Source organism: Teleopsis dalmanni, chromosome 1 (genome assembly GCF_002237135.1).
Source record: "Teleopsis dalmanni isolate 2A chromosome 1, ASM223713v2, whole genome shotgun sequence".
NCBI classification, from domain to species: domain Eukaryota; kingdom Metazoa; phylum Arthropoda; class Insecta; order Diptera; family Diopsidae; genus Teleopsis; species Teleopsis dalmanni.
This window is the reverse complement of record NC_051846.1, coordinates 190,750,914-190,772,167: the sequence shown is the minus strand read 5'-3', so window position 1 is coordinate 190,772,167 and position 21,254 is coordinate 190,750,914. Positions and strand designations below refer to the sequence as shown.

Below are 21,254 nucleotides of genomic sequence, written 5' to 3'. Positions count from 1 at the left end.
TATTTCCCCGATTTCTGCGACCGATTTTTGTGAAATTGCCCTCACTTCATTTTTAAGATTTTTTGAGTGATGCACACTCTATGTATATATACTCTTTGGTTTTATATAGGATATCAATATGTAAAAGCTAATTTTACTCACCATGCAATGGTGTGTTTACTTACCATAAACACAATCCTCTTTTAATTGGAAAATATATAATTGCAATAATAATATAATAATAATAATATAATTATAATAAATAATTAATAATAATTAATAATAATAATAATATAATTATAATATATAATAATTAATACTAATAATAATATAATTGCAACTTCAATGATGTTGAATAAAATTCATCATATCTAGTGGTTATGGAAGATCACCTCCACATGTAGTATATTCACCAGATTAAGTGTTTTTTATATAATAATTTGAAAATATGGATTTACTGGGAAGAAATCGAATTTGGACGTACTCTCGTAAATGTTAGTGCTAAGATAGGATTGTCGAAATAATGAATTAAAAAATAATCACAATCTAATTTCCTATTTCATTTATTACTGACTAATCAAGAAGCTCTAGTACATCTATATTATTCTAATATAAAAAGTCTTTCCTTTCACTCGTTTATTACTAACTAATCAAAAAGCTGTAGTACATCCTAATTATTCTAATATAAGAATTCTTTCCTGCAATTCGTCAGTTGTAGAGCAAACACCTGAACATATATAAAAATATAAAAGAATCAGCATTCATATACATTGTACATACAAAATATATATACATTACAAAATTCACTTTTTATAATTATTGTTAATTTTTAAAGTTTATAAAATAAACCAAATATTTCGAAATATTTCAAGACAACAAAAAAAACATTTATTTTTTGTAAACCAAACCACAAAATCTATTTCAGCTGTATGGGGACCATATATAAAATAAATTAACGGATCATTTATGTAAACAAAGGAGTATAAACAAATTCAATTTTAAATATCTTTTAGTGATCATAAATTAAACAAATTGTTTTCTTTTAAATATCTTAACAATGAATTATTGTTATATATTTAATAAAGCTGAGATATGGTTCACGCATGTAGATTTGTGAAATACCAGAAGAATTCGAATTTACCCATTGGTTTCGATGTTAACCAGAAGTGCACGAGTAATGTAACCTAATTTTATTCTAATTAATAAAATTTTTATTTAAAAAATTGATACCTGTAGACACCACTGTACAGTATTGTTAAATATAATATGTTAATTGACACATCCAACCCCATTAAAAATTTTTGTTAGGTACAAAAATCCATTAAAGCACGATAAAGAATTCGACAAGCAATAAAAATTCATCAACATTTCTTACTAAAGAATCTATTTGAATGGAATAGGAGTTATTAATGAGGAAATTGAACCTTGAAGTTTGATCAACGCATGGGCAGTGTATAATAGGCTGACATACCTCAAGAATGGATATTACATGCAATACCTAACACAAAAGTTACAGTGATGAGAAGTAGGAGAAAACCATTGAACATCTTTTCAATTTTTGTAAAGCGCTTAGCAAAAAGTTAATGTTTGAAATAGGGCATTAGGTGCGATATAATATAAATATAATATATTTATAATATAATATATTTATAAATAAAATATTGCTAATATTTTTCTTGAAACGTTACTACAATTTCATCGACAGAAAACTGTCTTATAGGCAGACGACTGAATGACTGGTGGCGCAGCTGTGATTTAATGGAGAAATGAAAAAGTTTCACGCATATATATTTTTTTACTTCCCTTACTCGCTGGAACGAGTATCAGTCTATATCAGTATCAGTGTATCAGTCTATTATAGCAAATATACGAATTACAAACATCATCAATTACATTAAAATGATAAATTGGTTTCCAAATCCGCAACAGGTTTCCTTGTATGGTCCAAAAATTTGTATTTGGTGATCGGATTAAACATCTTTTGTTTATATACTGTTTTGCTTTATATGTACTCTGTCATTATTAACCACTTTCTCTGCGTTCCGTCGTTCACGTTTTCTGTGTTTGGTTCCTCTACGACAACTGATTCAGCATTTAAGGTCTCCATTGCGCAATATCTTCATGTCGCATAGTCCTTTCTATTTTCTTTCTCTTTCTTTCTCTCTGTCCCATGGTTATACCATTTTTTACACTCTTACATCGCATATCACTTTTAATAACATTTCTGTAGGTTTTCTGTTTTATGTATAGTGCCATCTATCTACCTTTTTCATTAGTAAAACTTGCATCAGAAAAGTAATCTCTAGTCGTATAATAATATACTCAATCAGCAGAGCTGGATTGCTTCCAAACTTCCGTGGATCGTGACGATATTGCTAGCACCTAGAATGAAGTTGTTTATTAGATTGTCCAATAACGTCACCTCTGTTGAGTACATTTCTACAAATGTATGCTTAAAGTTATTATCTTTCAAAACAAAATTAGAAACTGCACTTTAAAAATGGGAGTTAAAAAGTATATTTAACTCACTTACTATATATCTTCGTTAGTTGAGTTTCAAATAATCAATGTTCTTTGAAGACTTGATTAAACAAAATAAAATCATTAATGTTTATAGAAATCATTTGCTATCAAGTCAGCCGTTGAAAACTCAATAAACTGTGAATTTCTTAAAATTCTAAGCAAATTAAGTATTTGGTGTGCAAAATTAAAAATTAATAAAGTGAAACATACATGAGCGCCCATTAATGTTTACGATTACATTTCAAACGCCCATATAGTAATAAATCAAAGGAAATCCATTCAGAACTGGTCGGGAACTAAACCATCAAATGTTGTTAATTGCTCAGTTCGTTGCCATGAGATTTTTTTTCTCCATTTCAAGTGCATCAAAGTAAATCATCTTGTGTTCAGTGACGGATGTTAGGATGCTAAAAATACTCTTAAAATAATTCCACTTCAGTTGCTTTCTTAGTATTCTGTTATCTTCTATTTTTTTTTTTTTTTGAGAAATATTTGATTTTAAAATCTGCCTTTTTCCATTTGCAGTCTGTTACTCTACCAAATGTGGCATGCAGCATCTGGTTCCGGTTAATTTATTATTTATTTAATGAGTTTATCCAAATGAATAGCTATATGACTTATAAAGAATTATTAAGTGATTGCATTCGTTAGAATTACTTAGAATTTAATAGATATGAAGTCTACCAATTACCATTTGCGCTACAATCAATAAGTGACGAAGTACTTTGGGAGCCAGTTGATCTATGGGTGATAGTATATATCGCGAAGTACATAATAGTGCTTTCTACTGGGTGCTAGGGAAGAGAATACATCAGTGACTACCAATAGAACTGTTGTTCAAGATAAAAAAATTGTTAATGAAGTTCTTTTGCGTCTGTATACTTTTTGGCTACGTGATCGAAGTGAAACATGACAATTTTTAGTTTGCAATCAAAATCTTTTATGATCTTAAAAGAACATTATACTCAAAAATTCTACCCAGTAAGAACAAGATCACAATATATATGACAGTACTGCACTTGTAGCTGCAGTATTGTCAGGTTTGCTTTATTTTAAAGAAAAGACTTCGAAGCTTAATGAAGCGAGTTTAATAGGAATATATTCAACATAGATGCTTTATTTATGAGATAAATTACTTACTTATTTGGCCGAAGCAACCCGTTACTGACTTCGGCCTGAAGCAAAATATTTCTCCAAGTGAAACAATTGCTTTCATGCCTTCTTCAACCTCGCATATCAAGTTCAGATAGTGCAACATCAACTTGATCACTCTACCAGAGACACTCTACACCTTTTTCTTCCAACTATACTTTTTTCGCTCTAGCAATTTCATCCATTCTTACGACATACCAAGCCAACAAAGACGCTGGATGTTAATTCGTTGAAGTATATTAACGAACAGCTCTTGGTTAATTCGGATGCGATGGTCGTTGCCCTATGCGACGGATGCGGTAATGACGCTCCATGCTCCACTATGAGAGAAGGACAGCAGTAAGTAAGTAAGTTCTCACGAACTTGTGGAGGACCAAAAATTTTACGAAAAACTTTTCTCTCCAAAAGTTATTGACACAATATCTTGGATTATCTACGTTTTTGAAGCTACTTTTTTTCAATTCTTAGTTTTAAAATAAGACTCAATACTGTGTAACTAAATATACTTTATAACATTGAATGAAAAAATTGCACATTAATCGACACACTTCTCAACTGATGCCACTCATCACAAAAATACATTTAAATTAAAGAATTTAATTTAGCATACGAGTATTTTATAAATTTCCCCCATTCATTTTTTTAGAATCCATGTCATTAGAACCGGACTACACTCAAAATGATGCAAACCAATATGACAAAACGTAAAACACTGATCTTCGCTTGCTTTGGCATAGCAATCGGACTCTGCATAGGGACGGTATTGAAAAATTATCGTGCTTTAGAGATAGTCAAACGTTGTAGTGTCAAGCTAACGAATCAGAAATCTCCCTTCGAAATTATTGGACTTAACGAAGATGATACCATACAAAATTCGCAAAAAAATCTAGTATTTGTTGGTGTTATGACAGCGAAAAGTTTTATCGATGGACGTGCAAAGGCAGTGTATGACACGTGGGGTAAAGAGGTACCAGGACGCATAGCGTTTTTTAGTTCAGAGGGCACAACATCGAAAGAATTACCAGTAATAGCTTTGAAGAATGTCGATGATCGTTATCCGCCACAAAAGAAATCTTTTATGATGTTATATTATATGTATGAACATTTTATTGATCGATTTGAATGGTTTGTACGTGCAGATGATGATGTATATATAGAACCAGATAAATTGGAAACATTTCTGAGATCGATCGATAGCTCAAAGCCACAATTTATAGGTTGGTTAATATATAATTCCAACATAAATTTCTTATATATTAATTTCATATATTTATAGGTCAAGCAGGACAGGGCAATAGTAAAGAATTCGGTTTATTATCTTTAGAATTCGATGAAAATTTCTGTATGGGTGGACCTGGTGTTATAATGAGTAGTGAAACTCTAAGAAGAAGTGAGAACACCATTTATGTTTGGTATATATTTTTTTATATAATTGTTTTTATTCTAGTGGCACCACATATACCAACTTGTTTAAAAAACCTTTATTCCACACATGAGGATGTTGAAGTTGGACGTTGTGTGCAGAAGTTTGCCGGTATACCATGCACATGGAACTATGAGGTTTGTGAACATATATTCTTTAACTAATACTAACTTTTAATCACACATAAACTCTGTATGTTTTATCTTGCAGATGCAATATATATTACGACACAACTCTAGTGGTCGTTATGCATTTACCGGTAAACTAAAACGTAAAGAAATACATAATGCTATTTCTTTACATCCAATAAAACAGGGACCACTTATGTATCGACTACATTCCTATATACAAGTAAGTTAAGTTTTTTAGTGAGATCACAGTGGATATATTCAAACTAATTAATCATATTAATCAAAATTTTTTAAATCTAAAAATAATTATTTCTCTTTCTAATATATCGGCAATCCAAATAATATTAATATAATATATCATTTTCAGGGTTTAAAGGCTGACGAGATGCGTCAGGAATCATTATTACTACATCGCGACATAAAACGAATGGCAAAATTGTTAGAAATACCAAGTGAAAGTTCCTATGTAGCACCGGGCATATCGCTAATACCAGAATATGAAAATGGCAAACAACACTTTGAAGATCATAATATATTAGGTAAAAATCTACAAAACTATAGATTTTCATATTCCATAAGAAAGATGTTTAGATTTGCTATATAAACTACATAAACCTTATATATATTAACTATTAGACTACATTAACTAAATATAGTAAAGATTTTCTGTTCCATCCATAGCAACTCATAACAAGCCATCCTAAGCTCACTCTGTACCATATGTGGTAGGACTACTATATCTTTACTGGTTTTTTTTACTGCATTCCAAATCACCAAATTCATATATATCTTTTTAACATTCACTCCTCCACTTAAATGGTACCATGTATGTCGAGCATATATCAACAATTCAACTATAGTTAATAAGAAGTTTTCAGTCCTAATCTTACTTCATTTGTCACTTATGTGGTTAGCAGTATCGGGCATGCTTAACATATTATTAACTCATTATTAACACTTCACAAACATGATAGTCTGGTTGTGCTTTCTGTTTAGTGGATCCCACGCAAATAATGGAACATCATTGTGTCCTATAATATAACCACAAACACAGGCTCACACATATTTTTCAAACCATTATATATTTAATCAAAAGTTTATATATTATAAATTTTTTATATTCATAGGTATAAGTCCTGATCTAAACAAATTCATACCAGCCTCCACCGAAGACTTACTATTGTGGTCTTTTATTGCTCGTAGTATTTACTCGCCTGATAATGCAAATCCTAAACATAAAATAGATTCGGCATTACGAGAGTCTCTTGAGGATATTATAACAGAAGTAATGGAAAATATTAATAATTACTCTAGACAAAGAGGGAGAGTTATTGAATTTCGTGAACTACTCTATGGTTATACACGCTTGGATGCAATTCATGGACAAGATCTAATACTAGATCTCTTACTAATATATAAAAGATATAAAGGCAGGAAAATGACTGTGCCAGTTAGACGACATTTATATATACAAAGAGCATTTACAGGCATATTCGTAAAAGAATTAGAAGAAGACTTTTATAATGTAACGCTACAGAAAAGTAAGTATATATGTATATATAATATAAAATATAAAAATAAAAATAATTTTTCTGAATACAATAGGCTTTCTGAAAGACATTCTCAATACAGGCATAGAAAAGTTAGCGAGCCATTTTACAATACCAGGTTTACAAAATACAAATGGTATTTGGAGTAACTCAGAAACAAAATCAAAGATCGTTTTTGTTTTGCCCATATCCAGTCGATTGGCAACGTTTAAACGATTTATCGAAAATTATGAAGAAGTAGCTATAAAACAGGATAAGAACTGTGATTTACTGATAGTTATATTTGGTAATCAAACTATGATACAGGATCATCTGAATTTGTTACAAGAACTACGCATGCGTAATATATATCAAAAAATCAATTATATACAACGAGAAGAAGAATTTTCACGGGGTTTAGCTTTAGACACTGCAACAAGATCCTCTTACATTAGAGATGAAGACATCATTTTATTCATAGACGTTGATATGGCTTATACAACAACTACATTGCAACGTATACGCATTAATACCATACAAAATAAACAAGTTTATCTACCAATAGTCTTCAGCCAGTACGATCCTAAACGCAGAAACCAGCAATTAAAGCAGACAACCGATGAGGTTAATAATGAAAATGGATATTTTCGACAATTTGGTTTCGGCATATGTGCCATTTACAAATCAGACATTTTGAATGAGGATATAAATGGTTTCGATAAGGTATTTTAGTCTATTTCTCCAATTGTGATTTCAAATGCTAATATTTATATCACTACTTTAGGATATAACCGGTTGGGGTTTAGAAGATGTCAAGTTCTTGGAAAAAATTGTTAAATTAGGTCAACGTCAAAATGGTTTTCTAGTGAATACTGCAGAAAATTCATTTACTCTCAATAATAATACAGAACAAACGCGTCATTTAAATATTTTTAGAGCACCTGATCCAACATTGGTGCATATATATCATGATATAAGCTGTGATGTGAATTTGGAAGCACCACAATATAACATGTGCCTTGGCACTAAAGCCAATTCATTGGGCAGTACAAGGCTGATGGAAGAACTTTTTTATAGCAACAAAGAAAATATTGATTTTATTAAGGAATTTAATTCTAGAAAGGAAGAAAGATAATATCGTTCCTCCATATTTTACAAATTTTTTAAGATTTTATGGATGTGAAGTATTTTAGTTATTATATGATAAAGAAAAAAGTATTAACACAATAAACATTTTTTGTTTATATAAATTTATATGTACATATATATATTTTGATATATATATTATATATATTTTAATTTATAATATTAAATTAATATGCAATAAGTTTACATACATTCAATGTTTATTTAAGTGCACTTGTTTTTAAGTAGAAAAAATATCAATTAAAATGTAGTTATCTTAAATTACATAAATTATTTTAAATTAAATGTGATAAATAAATAAAAACTTTAAAAATACAATAATAAAAATATTCAACTATTTATAATCTATGTTCTTTAGCGTCGTTTATGCTTTATTGGGAAAGTTTGGCAAACATTTTTAATTATCGACTCTGTATTTTTTTATATCGTTTAGATTTACATATGATGCATGGGAGGAATGTTCAACAGGCCTAAGGCCTTGTTTAGTACCAACTGTGCAGCTTTCATTAAATAAATTCTAGCGTATATATAAGGCATAAGATGTTCTCTTGAATCCTGCAAAAAAATGTTATATTAGTATTAATTAAATACAGTAACATTTGACTTACAGTTAATATTTTTATACGCTGATAATAAACGCTTATTGATGATGCTAAGCCCTTCAGATATTGTTCAATTAAATTAACTGAACATTGTCCCTTTTTCAAAGAAGCTAGACATTCATCAATTAAATGTGGAAATGCAAAAACATAACCAAAAAGAATTTGCCATTCTTCCTAAAATAAGTAAACAAAAATAAATAAAATAATGTTTTTAATAAAACAATAACTTATACTTCTTTCGTTAGTAGAGACAAATCTACTTGATTCAAATCTGGTAAGTCTTCGTACTTGCCCTTCCTCACTTCATCATCGAAACGCCTCAGCAAAGTTTCAATGCGTGCAGAATTGTACAATATAAATGAAGCACCTAAAATCAGCGTATACTTAACACACAAATATAAACAATATTCCAAGTAACCACTAGCCTCTTGAAGAACCAATACCATTATGCAAAATTTTAGCATCTGAAGCAGGATTTTTCCCTAATAAGTCCACTGTGACAGCTGCTGTTGAAAGCTGCTCTAGTATAGCTTTAAAGTCCATTTGATTAAATCGTAGTCCATATTTATGCATAGCAGCTAAACGCATCTCAGCTCCCCTTACTCTATAAGTTCAAATATGCAATTAACTTTAAAGTTTTATACACTAAATTTGTATATTTTTCATTACTCAAAATATTCATCTAGAGACATTGTTGCCATTTTTCCTGTTACTGGATCCTTAACTAAGCCACATGTAATCTCTAAAATATTTGGGTCCTCCACTTCTTTTGGTGTATTTACGCTTCTTAAAGACAGTTGAAGTAGTTCGCCGAAAACTTCATCTGTCGACAGCTCATCTAATAAGTTCCACTCAGAGTATCGTAGCAACCTGATCAACACTTCTGTCAAAATTTTAACCCTATATTGAGTTAAGTCCTTACTAGCAACCTCAATCAACTTTGGATTTTTATGTACATATACATAACGCAAAGTATTTTTTTTATGTTTACCATACAATAAACCGCTGTTAGATGAGTCACCAAGGACTTGGCGTAGTAGAGTCTCAATCACTGTCGTACGTTTTAAAAATAAAATGCAACGTTCGCCAGCGAGTTGTATACGCTCAATTGGATAAACCCAGTCTGCTGCCTTTATTAAAAACTTTTTACATTCTTCGGCATCGTCAGCTTCATTCTCAGTTAATATATTAACATTTCTCAAAGCACCGTAATTACGGGCATATACATCCCAATTCTGCAGGCGCCGAATGAAACTAATGTCACCTTTCTCCAATAAACGTTCGTTTTGAAAGCGTAGCATTTTACAATTTATATCAAAATCCATAGTTTTTGATTTAACAAAATAAGCACAAATATCGTTAAAGATTATTTTTGCTGGAACATCCATTTTTATACGTGTTTAGTTCTCGTAATCCCCACTTAGGCATGAATCCCCTAAAAATAATGTAAACAAAGTTTAAAAATTATTTAAAAGTCTTAGCAACGTTGCTACGTTTTTCCAATTTATTTTGGGCGTTGGGTGTTGCTCAATTTTTTTACTTTTCGGAAATAAATTTATTTTCAAATTTTTATAAAAGTACATACATTAATTAATTTAATATATAACATATATTGAATTTCGATTAAGCTTTCATTTTTTTTTATTAAAAATTTTTATTAATTATATAACACAAGATCAACGTGATCCAAAAGTTTTTTCTTTGTCTCCACTTCAACTTTATGCACTTAAATTAGTTCAATAAATTATAGTGCAGTGATTATTATTAATTATCAAAATCTCTTTTTTCTTTTCTATTATTATTTCACAAATTACATAAAGGATATTTACACTCAATTTTAATCGTAAAAAGCCGGACTTTATCGCTGTAGGCTCCACAAAAAACTCTCCACTGAAATTATGATTTTTATACTGACGCAAAAATTTATACGGGTTGACTAGTGTTCAATTTAAGTCATGAAATGCAAATTAGTAGTTGGTCGTTATTATGATTATTGTTAGATATTTAACTGTAATCTGTGAAAATAAACGGTATTACTGTGTATTTAGTACAATTTTTCATAAGCAATATGTAGAATTTATATATAAAGAAACTAAGATTATTTTTATATAACCGGTTATAAATATTAAATCGAAACTATAATTAAGTCCTATAAAAAGAGAATGAGCAACAACTAGCTCTTATTTAAAAATAATATCAAAGACAAAAGACATACTAAAATTTTAAAGATTCTAAACAAAAATTCAAACAAAATCAAGTTTCACAAATTCGAAAATTTTGGAAATGAAATATTTTAAAAATATGCAAACTTGTAAAAAATAAATATTTTAAATATTGGAATTTTCGCTGGTTGCAAGTATGGCAAAAAAAAAGCAATTTGCTGGCCTATTGGGGAAATATACGCAAAACAATAACATCTTTTTCTCTACCTAGGGCAGTATATAATATGAATTCTGAACATCACTTTTAGTTCATTATTCATTTTAGTTATTAATTTTAGCTTTATAACTTATTTTTATACAAAATGTAATTTGTTTGCAATATGTGCGCATACGCAACACTTGTTCTTTGCGATGACATAACATTTGACAGATTGCAGCAGTGATGCCAATATCTCGTTTAATGTCAATGTCAAGCAGCTTGTTGTTTTTTATCACACTAAAAAACTAAATTACTAAATATTCTCTTAGTACGTTTTTTAACAGCTCAGCTCTTGTTTGTTTACATGTTACATATAAAACAAATGACAAATATTTCATATTTTGGTAATTTCGCTTATGGTAAATTTATTCTTAAAGGTTGGATTCGACATTTTTCACCTTAAATCAGTGCATTTATTTATAAAGTGCTCATTTATATGAAAACTCGTTGTATGGTAAATTATCGTCATTAGCATTCGTAATGAGTAAAATTGCCTGGATGAGAGAATGGCATTGTATTATTTTGACAAAAATAAATTCAAACTTTTAGTAACAGTGTGTATACACAAGTGCGTTCCACCAGCAAATTGTCGAGTAAATGAAAGCATCTGACAGAGCATAAGATCTCTGTTGAAATTTGAAAATGCTACACAGACTTTACTCGTATATTTTATTTTAAGTAAAATTTGTTTGAATTTAAATTTTTGTATTGTTTGTTTGCGCGGCTCTGGTGTTCTCACCAGATTTTACACAAAATCATTTCTTGAAAATCTGTGTATAGAGCGTAATTTGGCTCTTTATATGTGTCACGCTTTCAGTTTGTACTTTACTTGTGTTTTACTCGAGCTTTACTATGAGTAGCTGGTGGAACAGACTTAATGTAATGCATGTTTTATTTGTCACACAGACGTATATACATATGCGGTTAAGATATAACACGCCTCTTACAGAGAAAACGATGTTTGCATGTTGATCAAAGAATACAAATATATTAGATGAAATCTTTATTGATTTTTTTTTATGTGGCATCACTGTAATTACAGACATGTCAATCATAGTTTTTGGCTTTGCTTGTCATAAATACAAATGGGGTGCGTATAATTAAGTAAAATTTAACGAATCATAACTTTGCATTTAATTTTAAAAGATAATAATTATGACTTTTGTGGTTGATATAAATTCTGTTTGCTTAGTATGTTTGGAAGTTGAGAATAATATGCAAAATATTTTTGTTCGAGATATTCAAACACCTGGTCTGACGATAGCTGAAAAAATCGGACGATGTTCGACAATGATACTTAGTCCAGATAACATCAAATTGCCAAGTAAAATTTGTACTGCATGCTTAGACGATCTGGATGCGGCGTGGCGGTTTCAAAGGAAATGTGAATCCGCATGCGAAGTGTTCCAATCTATAATTGAAGACGATTCCAATTCAGCATATATAGAACTATCGAAAGTAAAACTTCCAGATAATGTAGCTTTAAATAAACTAGAGTCTGAACCAAAGACTCTTACACTTCCTGCTCAATTAAGGCTTAGCACTGAAATAGAAGATTTAAACACTGTGAATAATGAGGATACGAATAAAATGGATGCAGAAGCTGAACATTTAGATGATATAATTGAATCAGAGGTGGAAGAAGAGTCTGAAAACATTGAGATTGATTTAGATTATTATGAGGCTGAGGAAATCTATAGCAATGACATAATAGAAGTGAATAGAGAAATGGAGGAAAATTCTGAAATCACCAACAAATTAACTACTAAAATCAAAAAAGAAATCAATGAAGATGCACGGTATACGCCAAGTATAAATACGATTAATATAAAAAAAGAAAAAATGGATTATGATGAAGAAAGCAATGCAACTCCAGAAAAAATAAAAAGAGGTCGTGGTCGTCCTAAAAAAACGGCAGAAAATAGCTTAAAAACACCGATCGTTTTAAAATCCATAAAAATAGAAAGTGAAATTGATGCAGATTATTATCCAACTGCAGCGAGGAGTAATAAACATACACTACATGATGCTACTGATAAGTTAACGATGAAGCCTTTAAAAGGTAACAAAACTAAACATTCGCCAATTGCACGTCCACTTAAAATATGTGACATATGTGGAAATAGTTATAAATACCAACATGCATTAATAGCACATATGCGACGACATACTAATGATCGACCATTCAGTTGTGAATTTTGTAGCAAAGCATTTGTTTCTGCTGTTGAATTACGACGACATATGCGTGTGCATACTGGTCATAAACCCTATGCCTGTAAATTCTGTGATCGAAGGTTTTCGGATTATGGTTCACGTATCAAACATGAACGCACTCACACCGGTGAACGACCGTACCACTGTACGAGTTGTAAGAAAAGCTTCGCTTACGCTCATGTACTTTCTGTTCACTTGCGCACTCACACAGGAGAAAAGAAATTTAAGTGTACTATTTGCGAAAAGGGATTTACGAAGAAAACCTATCTGGAATCACATATACAGCAGCACGAAAGAAATGCAAATATATTTAAACAAGATATGCAAATAATTGAAACACTTGTTGTGAAGGATGAGGATGACTACCAAGATGCACTTTACACAATAACAGAATATGTTGAGGGAAGAGAAGAAGAGTCTATGGAAAATCAAATAATAGTTAAGTTAGATGATGAAGAAGAAGAAGCTGCATTGGGTGAGGATCATCTGGAATATTTAATTGAAAATCGATAGAGAACAATTCTATATAAATCAGTAATTGTGAAATTGTTGTAGTTAAAAAGTATTTTGCACTGAGTTATAACAGTAAATAAATAGAAATATAATATATTTGTTTTTATTACAGATTGCAATGGTTTAATTATTTTTTTTTTCTTTACTACAAACTACAAATTTTGGAAAAGGTGTAAGAAGGTATTAAAATGTAACACTGTGATGCAAACCATGAAACTTAATGTTCTCTAAATTTTGTTTTAACTGCATATACACCAGAAATGATCAGTAATAAATTTCAGAGGCCTACGTCCTGTAGCCACTCGTCTCCAGCAATGATCAAGTGCCATTCGGCAGCTCCCAAAAGGACTTCACTAACAGGTCCCAGCGAGTTACAACAACAGCAAGATATTTGTATGGTTTAAAGTACTTGTGGTTTCTATTAATACAAAACGTATGTATTTGCTACTTACTCTTTTTTAAAGCCCCACCAATTTAATATACTGAATCATTTGAAATGTTTGAGTTAAAAGCTTCAATATTAAATATAGAGCTAAGATGGACATTGTATGATATGTTGTACGTTCTTCTTTACCATGCAAAATAAACTTCTAAAATTGATAATATTGTCGAAAGCACATCTTTAGAAATGAAAAATAGCAAAAGGTCATTGTTGTTGCAGTCTCGTGGGGATCTTCTTGTGTAGTTGCTTTGGAGGATGGTGAACGGCACTTAGTCGTCGAAACTGATGAGTGGCTCCGGAACGAACGACCTCCGCAACAACCTAGGCGTTCTTGAAAAAGGTCGTAGCTATGTTTTGCTATAAATTCAAAATATATACATTATAATAGATGCTCAGTTTAAGAATCGACTCTTAAACATATAAAGGCTCATGGACATGTATTATTATTTTATTAAAAGAGTCGACGTGAAAATTACCCAACAGCCGGTACTGCGGCCAGAAGAGACTTATTGTACCAGTTTCACTATTGATTAAACAAAGCCCCTCAAAGCTTTGTGAATAAAGTCTAGAACTTAATCTATAGAAGAGTTCTTAATCTGCTCTGGTGACAGAAATTCTTTATGAAACAGGTTTCTTTATGGACATGTAAGAATCGTACCGAATTATGGTTATGTATGTTATATTACATTTATTCAAATAGTTTGATATGAAATGCATATGATTCAATTTGATTACTTTTAGTTTTTTTCTTTCTAAAGCCTTGATTTTTGGAAAGATGATTCTGATAGTAAGAAAGGTACTTAAATCTGATCACTGATTAGTATAAGTTTCAAATACCTTTAATTTCGTTTATCCTAATTTATTTAAACATATTGATTTATGATTTCATATTTCAAAAAATCACTAAATTAATCATCAAAATCGATCAAACCAAATATATCAGTTATCACAATTATTAGACACTGTCATCTTCCATCTTCACATTATATTATAATGGGCAAAATTTAATTAGCTATTTTTAAATTGTGTGATTTTTAGTTTTTTTTATTATACTTAATATCAAAATGTTGATAATACTGATAAGAGTTCATAATTCCTTTTCGAACAAGCTTTAGAAATGCGAACATCCGAAATAACGAAACCAAGACTAACCACCGTTTATAGTAGAGAAATACAATTAAAAAAAATTTTGACCGGGTTGTAATAGATAACAATAATAATGATTTCCTAGGAACACGTAAATATGCTGAGAGGTATAACTTCCCAATTCAAGTAAAAATGAACCAACCTGATAAGTCTATAAAGTCACTTATTTTATAAGATGCGTGCCTTGTTAGTGGGTCCAAGTCTTCTCCTAAAACATGAGGCGCAGTACACTTTCTTACTCATTCGTAAGCCCATCACCCCCACAACTCATGGGGTAGATTTAGTGTTTAAGCATGGCTTCTTAGTATGCAGTAACTCATCAGCATGCTTCAACATTTTAGTTGAAGCAGCTGACTAGTACGAGTTTGGAATAGGTCGACCTTGAGTTTTAGCAAGAGTTTTCATATGCTCAAGATTTTTAGACTTAAGAATTATTATATGACAACCTACAATATTTCTTTCATTGTGGTATAGACATATTGACGAACTTAATATACCTTTTTTGCAATAAACGTTTTCAATTATAAAAGATGTGAATTTCGCCTAATAAAAATTGGCACAGTGACCCAAATACTAAATCCATAAATCTATTTCAATTGATACAAATGTTTTCAACTCATTTGAATGCATTTTTATAGATGTTCTAGAAAATTAATAAGCAGCGCAGCTGTTTAAACTCTATTACTTTCCATGAATATTTTAGAGAAGTTATGTGATAGTGATTCTTGCGTCACTTAAGGTTGTATAATATTTAAATAGTGGCTTAACAACTGTGCAAATAACTATAAATATAGAATAAAGCTTTCATTTCAAAATTTCACGAAACTCATCAACTCATCTATTAATGGGAATTAAAACTTTAAGAAAAATTTTAGGTTTAAAACCAGTTTTGAAAATTAAAAGTTCATTGATCATAAATTTTTTTCAACTTCACTCCACGCTTTACTTCAGAGGTCAATAAGCTTTAAAGCATCTTTAAAAGAATTTAAAAAAAAATTTGTTCATTAACATATTACAGAAAAATAACAAATTAATAAATTTAAATTTTACATATTATTTTATTATATTGTAAATTATATACTTCACTATAAAATAGTTACATACATGTAATACAATTATTGTTTTTAAGTTTTAAACACAATTTATTTTGGTACGGCATTGAAGAATAAATTACATATTTATTATCTAGACTTAAAATTATAAAATATGAATTGAAAATTATTACGATTTATAGCAAATCAATAAAACTTGATCAGTACAAAATTGTTGAACATTTTATGTATATAAATATATTTATATATTAGTTTACCACGCATATTCACGAACATATTTTAAAAATACGATTTTCATAGTCTAAATTCAACTTAAAAACTTTTTTAAATTCACGTTTAATTTCAAAAATTTATAATATATATTATTTACTAAATTTTAATCTTCGAAGGTAATGCGCCCGGGTCCGTGATTTTTCATATACCGCCTATACGATTTGTATCTTGGGTTCTCAGCTAGTTTCTTTTTCATTTCTTCCTCCTGCTCTAACTTCCATTTTTCGAAATTATCCTTTTTCCACAACTGCAAACGTAAATATTCCTCAATTTGACTGTCCTCTTGCGCATTGAATTGATGTTGACCCATCTTCATATATCGGCGTATCAAATATAATTGCTCCTCGCGTCCGTAAGGATGTTTCAAGATCGTAAAATTCCAAAACCATTTTGCATGCCAAATAAAGAAGCAAACTATCGTATAAGGGCATATAAGCAATTGCACCCAAAGTACATCCCACACTGAAGGCTTAGCGTAACCGCCTTTAACATCCATTTTTTCTTCGATCACCTTGCGTATAATACGTTCTAGTTCTTCTTTCTGATCGACTTTAGATAAGCGATTTTTGCCTTTACGATTATTAATTTTTTGATTAATTTCATCCTTTGCTATTTCCAGCGCTTTATTACGATACTTCGGCACAGTAGCAAAATATTTAATGGCAGAATCATAACGCTGCCAACCAGAGTAGTATTGTATTATCGACACTATACTAAGTGTTACTACTATGACAATGCGTACATCCACTTTAGGTGCCAAACGTCGTCTATAGTATCTGTAATAATGTGCATAATACTCATCGGGATTATCCAACATGTAGTCATAATCAGTACGAGATTCATCATTCCTTAAGATCTCATACGCTGTTGCTATAAGTTTGAATTTGACTTCTGCCTCAGCCTTGGCCTCTTCGCCTCGATGCATATCCGGATGGTATTTACGAGCCAAAATGCGATATGCTTTGCCAATTTCAGCTTTTGTGGATTCACGTGTAACTCCGAGCACATCATAACAGTTTTCTTTTCCACAATAAAGTCCTTCCAGCAGACCAAAAGTAAAACTGGGCAATAGCAGCAGAAAAATGCTGCATATCAATAATCGCCGGTATGTGGACATTTTTGAATTTTTGTTCTTAACAAGTGCAAAAATTTAAACTCTGCTTTGCTGCAGACCAACAATATGCCACGTTGAATTGAAATCTATTCTCAAATTCGGTTTTTAATTCCCGACCTACTTTTTCGGTGTACTCCGTCCCACAGCACAATATGTTCTGTGTTTGGTTTATTATACGGGCTAGCAAGTAGCTTCTATAATAAAAATAGATGAAATTTCTGAAAAAAATTTCGAAGTGCTCTTACCTTCCGAACCAACTTTCTCTGACAACTCTCTACTTATTCTTTGCATATCTTTTCTTAATTTTTGAATCTTTTGTTGTTGTCTCTTAACAGCTGCAGAATTTTCTTTACATTGTAAAAAATATTGTGATTTTATATATTTTAATTCTGATGTGACATGACAAATTTTTTTCCAAACAAAAAAATCAATTTAAGAAATATTTTTCTTCATAAAATATTTCTGTAGTTTTATTACTATTTGAATTACTAATAACTGCTTAGTTAATTTTTGTTAATTATATTTTTACCCAAATTGTAGTTTTATGTAAATATAAAATCTTTTGAGATTTTACTATGTTTTCATTATCGCATTTTCGCTGTAATCTCGATAAATGTGTAGTATTTATCATATAAAATTCGTACATTACAAAACATAAACAAATATGGCAAATTCCAAGAACAGCTTATGATATTATTGTCTATTTAATACTTTTATTGAGTATATAGAGTGTGTAATTTTTACAAAATTTACGTTATTAGAATCTTACACTGGTTTCACACGAGGGTTTTGTTGGTAATTTCAACTGCCAATTGTTGTTGCTTTCAACGCAAAATTAAAATTTTTGACAGCTAAAATCACAAATATAACTTTTATATGAATTTAGTACTACTTTTGTGACTACTTTTGAGGAATGAATGAAATATTATATGTAAAATGAAACAAAACTATTATTTATCATATGTGCAAAAAATTTTTCATATGTGCAAAGTAAATATTTTATGAAAGTAGTTAAAAGGTGTGGACATATGATAAATCTGACAGTCAAATTAGAATGATACGTAATGGGAATCGATATTTCTGCTTTTTGAGTTTAGATGTCAGTTTAAAATTTTCGACAGCTGAAATCACAAACCAAACTTTTGTGTGAATCTAGTATTACATTTTAATAGCAAAAAAATCTAATATTTTAATTAAATAGTAATAATAATTGCGTGCTGTTTATCACCATTCCTATTTATTACAATAAATAACTAATCACTAGAGAACCTTCTTTAAGGTATATATTACTGATTCACCTAAGGTAAAAATGAGTGGAAACATCCTAATAGAAAAAAAAATGTTTTATTTTTATTCAAATGCGCACTTTAATTTTAATATTATATAATATATTAAATCATACAAAAATTTGATTAAAATTGATTTATAATTTTAAATCACGTTTTTCTTAAATTCAACAATATTTTTCTCAGTGTATTTTCCTCAGAATAAGAAAAAACAAGTTTTGTTTCTTATTCTTCGTTGACAAGAGCTGTCATTAGTATTTACACGTGCGGCATTGTAAGTTTGTTAATATAAATATTATATTTGTAAAATATAAAAAATAAGTATGTCTGTTGCAAAACGGAAGCGAATTTCAAAGAAAAATAAATCTGCTTGGCGGAAAACAGATATAAAAGATGTAGAAGATTATCTGGAAGTACAGAGACAGGAAGAGCGTGTTGGGTGAGTTATCCGTAGAGGCATTATGTCTCAGATTCTTAAGAATATGTTTTAACATGATAACATTATTTGTTATGCAGAACTGTAGCTGATAAACCAGACGAGGAACTGTTTATACTTGACGGTGAATCTGTAGCACAAAAACGTAGTGCTCTGACGGAAAAGCAAAAACGCAAAGTAAATGCCAAGAAACCTTTGCGTTCATTAAATGCTTTAATAAACACATCCAAAGTACAGGATCCAATTGTAAAACGGTATATTTTGTTATATGTTATATAGTTACTAAATTTTATTGAAAATTAAAAATGCATCACATAGAAATCGCGTCAAATTGAAGAAATCCGGTAGAATAATTGAAGAAGAAGTTCGTAATCCTACTAAGCCGCGTCATTTTCAAGCAAATAAAGATCGCGCTCGTTACCATGAGACATTGGAAAAGAAAAATAATAAAAAAAGTAGGGAAATAGATACAAGCAAAGATATTTGGGCAGTGGAAGATTTTCGTGACAAAATACCTGGTTTGAAGGATGAAAAAGGTTGGATTAGCAGAGAACTTGCACTACATGTAACAAATAATATTGGAAAACCTGTAATAAAAGTACATGAAAGCATTCGGCATCGCACAACAAAAGCAAAGTAAATTAATGAGTTTTTGTTTGTATGTCTATTTAGTATGAAAATAATACCACAATTTTTTTTATATCAGGAATTTTGAACCACCACATCCAGGAACAAGCTACAATCCATCACTGGAAGATCATCAAGATCTCTTAGCTAATGTTGTACAAACTGAAACAAAGATTATTAAAAAGGAAGAACATATGAAACGTATAACCACAAAAATGTTTTCAAAAGTAACTCCAGAGGAACGTGATCAGTTACGACTTAAGGAGATGCGTGCTGGGTTAGATGATGAAGATGAAGGCAATAACACAAATGATGAAACAAACGATGCAGACACACCGTATACAACACTTAATGCACCTGTAGAAAACAAAAAGAAAAGTAAACAGGCGAGGCGTAAAGAATTGAAACAGAAGGAATTACAGAAAAAACATCAAGAGCGAAAAGCTTTGAAAAAGCAAGTCGCTGACTTAAATAGGTATTGCTTTGAAATTGAAGTAAATATAATATAATTTAATTATTAAAACTAATATGTTTTTTTATGTTTTTAGAATAAAATCAATTAAAGCTGAAGTACTCGCTGAATCAGAAGCTTTAAATCAATTGAAAAAACATCGCAAAAAAGTTGCTGAACAGAAGAAATTTGAACCAAAACGTTTAGGCCGTCTTAAGTATGTTGAACCTGATGTAGATGTTAATATGGCTGAGGATATTGCCGGAAATTTACGTAACATTAAAACTGAATCAAGTTTACTTGTAGATAGATTTAAAAATTTCCAAAAACGAAACATTTTGCCAACAAGTGTTGCGACTGGCAAACAAAAAGCAAAGAAGGTTAAACGTTTTCCACGAGCTTCACATAAAGAAGCTGGCATCTCACATCAAATGTTAAGAGACCAAAAGAAGTCAGGAACTTTGAAATTTATTAAATAAATTATTTTCAATTTTATTATGTATTTTAATACAAATTATTAGAACTGTGTGTTTACTTAATATGTATACATTAAATATATGTAGAGTAAATAATAATAAGAATGTGGCACTTATATATTCGAGGTTTTAGAAAAGATTGAATTAGAAAATATTTTAAGAAATGTTTTTAAATACAATAATATATTTTTAAAGCATAAGAGTATTTTGTTTGAAATTTAGTTTAAATCAAATATTTTAAAGCTCTGCTGCTTTTAAATCTCATACAATGTTCACCATAAGACTTATAGAACCGCTTTAGCATATTTCATAGGGATT

General features: G+C 30.2%; 5 protein-coding genes across 5 annotated transcripts; 3 read left to right on the top strand and 2 right to left on the bottom strand.

Moving 5' to 3' along the window:
* The first annotated feature begins 4,200 nt into the window (after window positions 1–4,200).
* Window positions 4,201–7,936, top strand: LOC119670924 (chondroitin sulfate synthase 1). Its single transcript, XM_038081371.1, has 8 exons — window positions 4,201–4,871; window positions 4,931–5,044; window positions 5,102–5,214; window positions 5,288–5,428; window positions 5,576–5,747; window positions 6,336–6,749; window positions 6,814–7,460; window positions 7,522–7,936. The coding sequence occupies exons 1-8, from the start codon at window positions 4,334–4,336 to the stop codon at window positions 7,870–7,872; spliced, it is 2,490 nt and encodes an 829-aa protein (XP_037937299.1). The 5' UTR covers window positions 4,201–4,333; the 3' UTR covers window positions 7,873–7,936.
* Window positions 7,937–8,144: 208 nt separating this feature from the next.
* LOC119670923 lies at window positions 8,145–9,987 on the bottom strand. Its single transcript, XM_038081370.1, has 5 exons — window positions 9,155–9,987; window positions 8,911–9,089; window positions 8,719–8,852; window positions 8,492–8,659; window positions 8,145–8,438 (listed from the first exon to the last, which is right to left on the bottom strand). Exons 1-5 carry the CDS (start codon window positions 9,871–9,873, stop codon window positions 8,319–8,321), a joined length of 1,320 nt encoding a protein of 439 aa, XP_037937298.1. The 5' UTR covers window positions 9,874–9,987; the 3' UTR covers window positions 8,145–8,318.
* Window positions 9,988–11,960: 1,973 nt separating this feature from the next.
* LOC119670920 (zinc finger protein 184) lies at window positions 11,961–13,746 on the top strand. The gene is made up of 2 exons (XM_038081366.1): window positions 11,961–11,996; window positions 12,099–13,746. The coding sequence occupies exon 2, from the start codon at window positions 12,122–12,124 to the stop codon at window positions 13,631–13,633; it is 1,512 nt and encodes a 503-aa protein (XP_037937294.1). The 5' UTR covers window positions 11,961–11,996; window positions 12,099–12,121; the 3' UTR covers window positions 13,634–13,746.
* Window positions 13,747–16,438: 2,692 nt separating this feature from the next.
* Window positions 16,439–18,074, bottom strand: LOC119670921 (dnaJ homolog subfamily C member 25 homolog). Its single transcript, XM_038081368.1, has 2 exons — window positions 17,906–18,074; window positions 16,439–17,854 (listed from the first exon to the last, which is right to left on the bottom strand). The coding sequence occupies exon 2, from the start codon at window positions 17,661–17,663 to the stop codon at window positions 16,650–16,652; it is 1,014 nt and encodes a 337-aa protein (XP_037937296.1). The 5' UTR covers window positions 17,664–17,854; window positions 17,906–18,074; the 3' UTR covers window positions 16,439–16,649.
* A 1,120-nt stretch (window positions 18,075–19,194) lies between these two features.
* Window positions 19,195–21,068, top strand: LOC119670919 (ribosome biogenesis protein NOP53-like). The gene is made up of 5 exons (XM_038081365.1): window positions 19,195–19,385; window positions 19,463–19,636; window positions 19,701–20,018; window positions 20,089–20,484; window positions 20,558–21,068. Exons 1-5 carry the CDS (start codon window positions 19,270–19,272, stop codon window positions 20,937–20,939), a joined length of 1,386 nt encoding a protein of 461 aa, XP_037937293.1. The 5' UTR covers window positions 19,195–19,269; the 3' UTR covers window positions 20,940–21,068.
* The last annotated feature ends 186 nt before the right edge of the window (window positions 21,069–21,254 follow it).

What these genes read in the sequence shown, in the direction of transcription:
- LOC119670923 (XM_038081370.1), bottom strand. Translation starts at nt 9,873, where the DNA reads ATGGATGTTCCAGCAAAAATAATCTTTAACGATATTTGTGCTTATTTT. An exon ending in TGGTATTGGTTCTTCAAGAG is followed by an intron (nt 8,853 to 8,910) that starts GCTAGTGGTTAC and finishes CGCTGATTTTAG; the next exon opens with GTGCTTCATTTATATTGTAC. An exon ending in TGTCTCTACTAACGAAAGAA is followed by an intron (nt 8,660 to 8,718) that starts GTATAAGTTATT and finishes TACTTATTTTAG; the next exon opens with GAAGAATGGCAAATTCTTTT.
- LOC119670920 (XM_038081366.1), top strand. Translation starts at nt 12,122, where the DNA reads ATGCAAAATATTTTTGTTCGAGATATTCAAACACCTGGTCTGACGATA.
- LOC119670919 (XM_038081365.1), top strand. Translation starts at nt 19,270, where the DNA reads ATGTCTGTTGCAAAACGGAAGCGAATTTCAAAGAAAAATAAATCTGCT. An exon ending in CAGGATCCAATTGTAAAACG is followed by an intron (nt 19,637 to 19,700) that starts GTATATTTTGTT and finishes TGCATCACATAG; the next exon opens with AAATCGCGTCAAATTGAAGA. An exon ending in CAAGTCGCTGACTTAAATAG is followed by an intron (nt 20,485 to 20,557) that starts GTATTGCTTTGA and finishes TTATGTTTTTAG; the next exon opens with AATAAAATCAATTAAAGCTG.
- LOC119670924 (XM_038081371.1), top strand. Translation starts at nt 4,334, where the DNA reads ATGATGCAAACCAATATGACAAAACGTAAAACACTGATCTTCGCTTGC. An exon ending in GACTACATTCCTATATACAA is followed by an intron (nt 5,429 to 5,575) that starts GTAAGTTAAGTT and finishes TATCATTTTCAG; the next exon opens with GGTTTAAAGGCTGACGAGAT. An exon ending in TGAAGATCATAATATATTAG is followed by an intron (nt 5,748 to 6,335) that starts GTAAAAATCTAC and finishes TTATATTCATAG; the next exon opens with GTATAAGTCCTGATCTAAAC.
- LOC119670921 (XM_038081368.1), bottom strand. Translation starts at nt 17,663, where the DNA reads ATGTCCACATACCGGCGATTATTGATATGCAGCATTTTTCTGCTGCTA.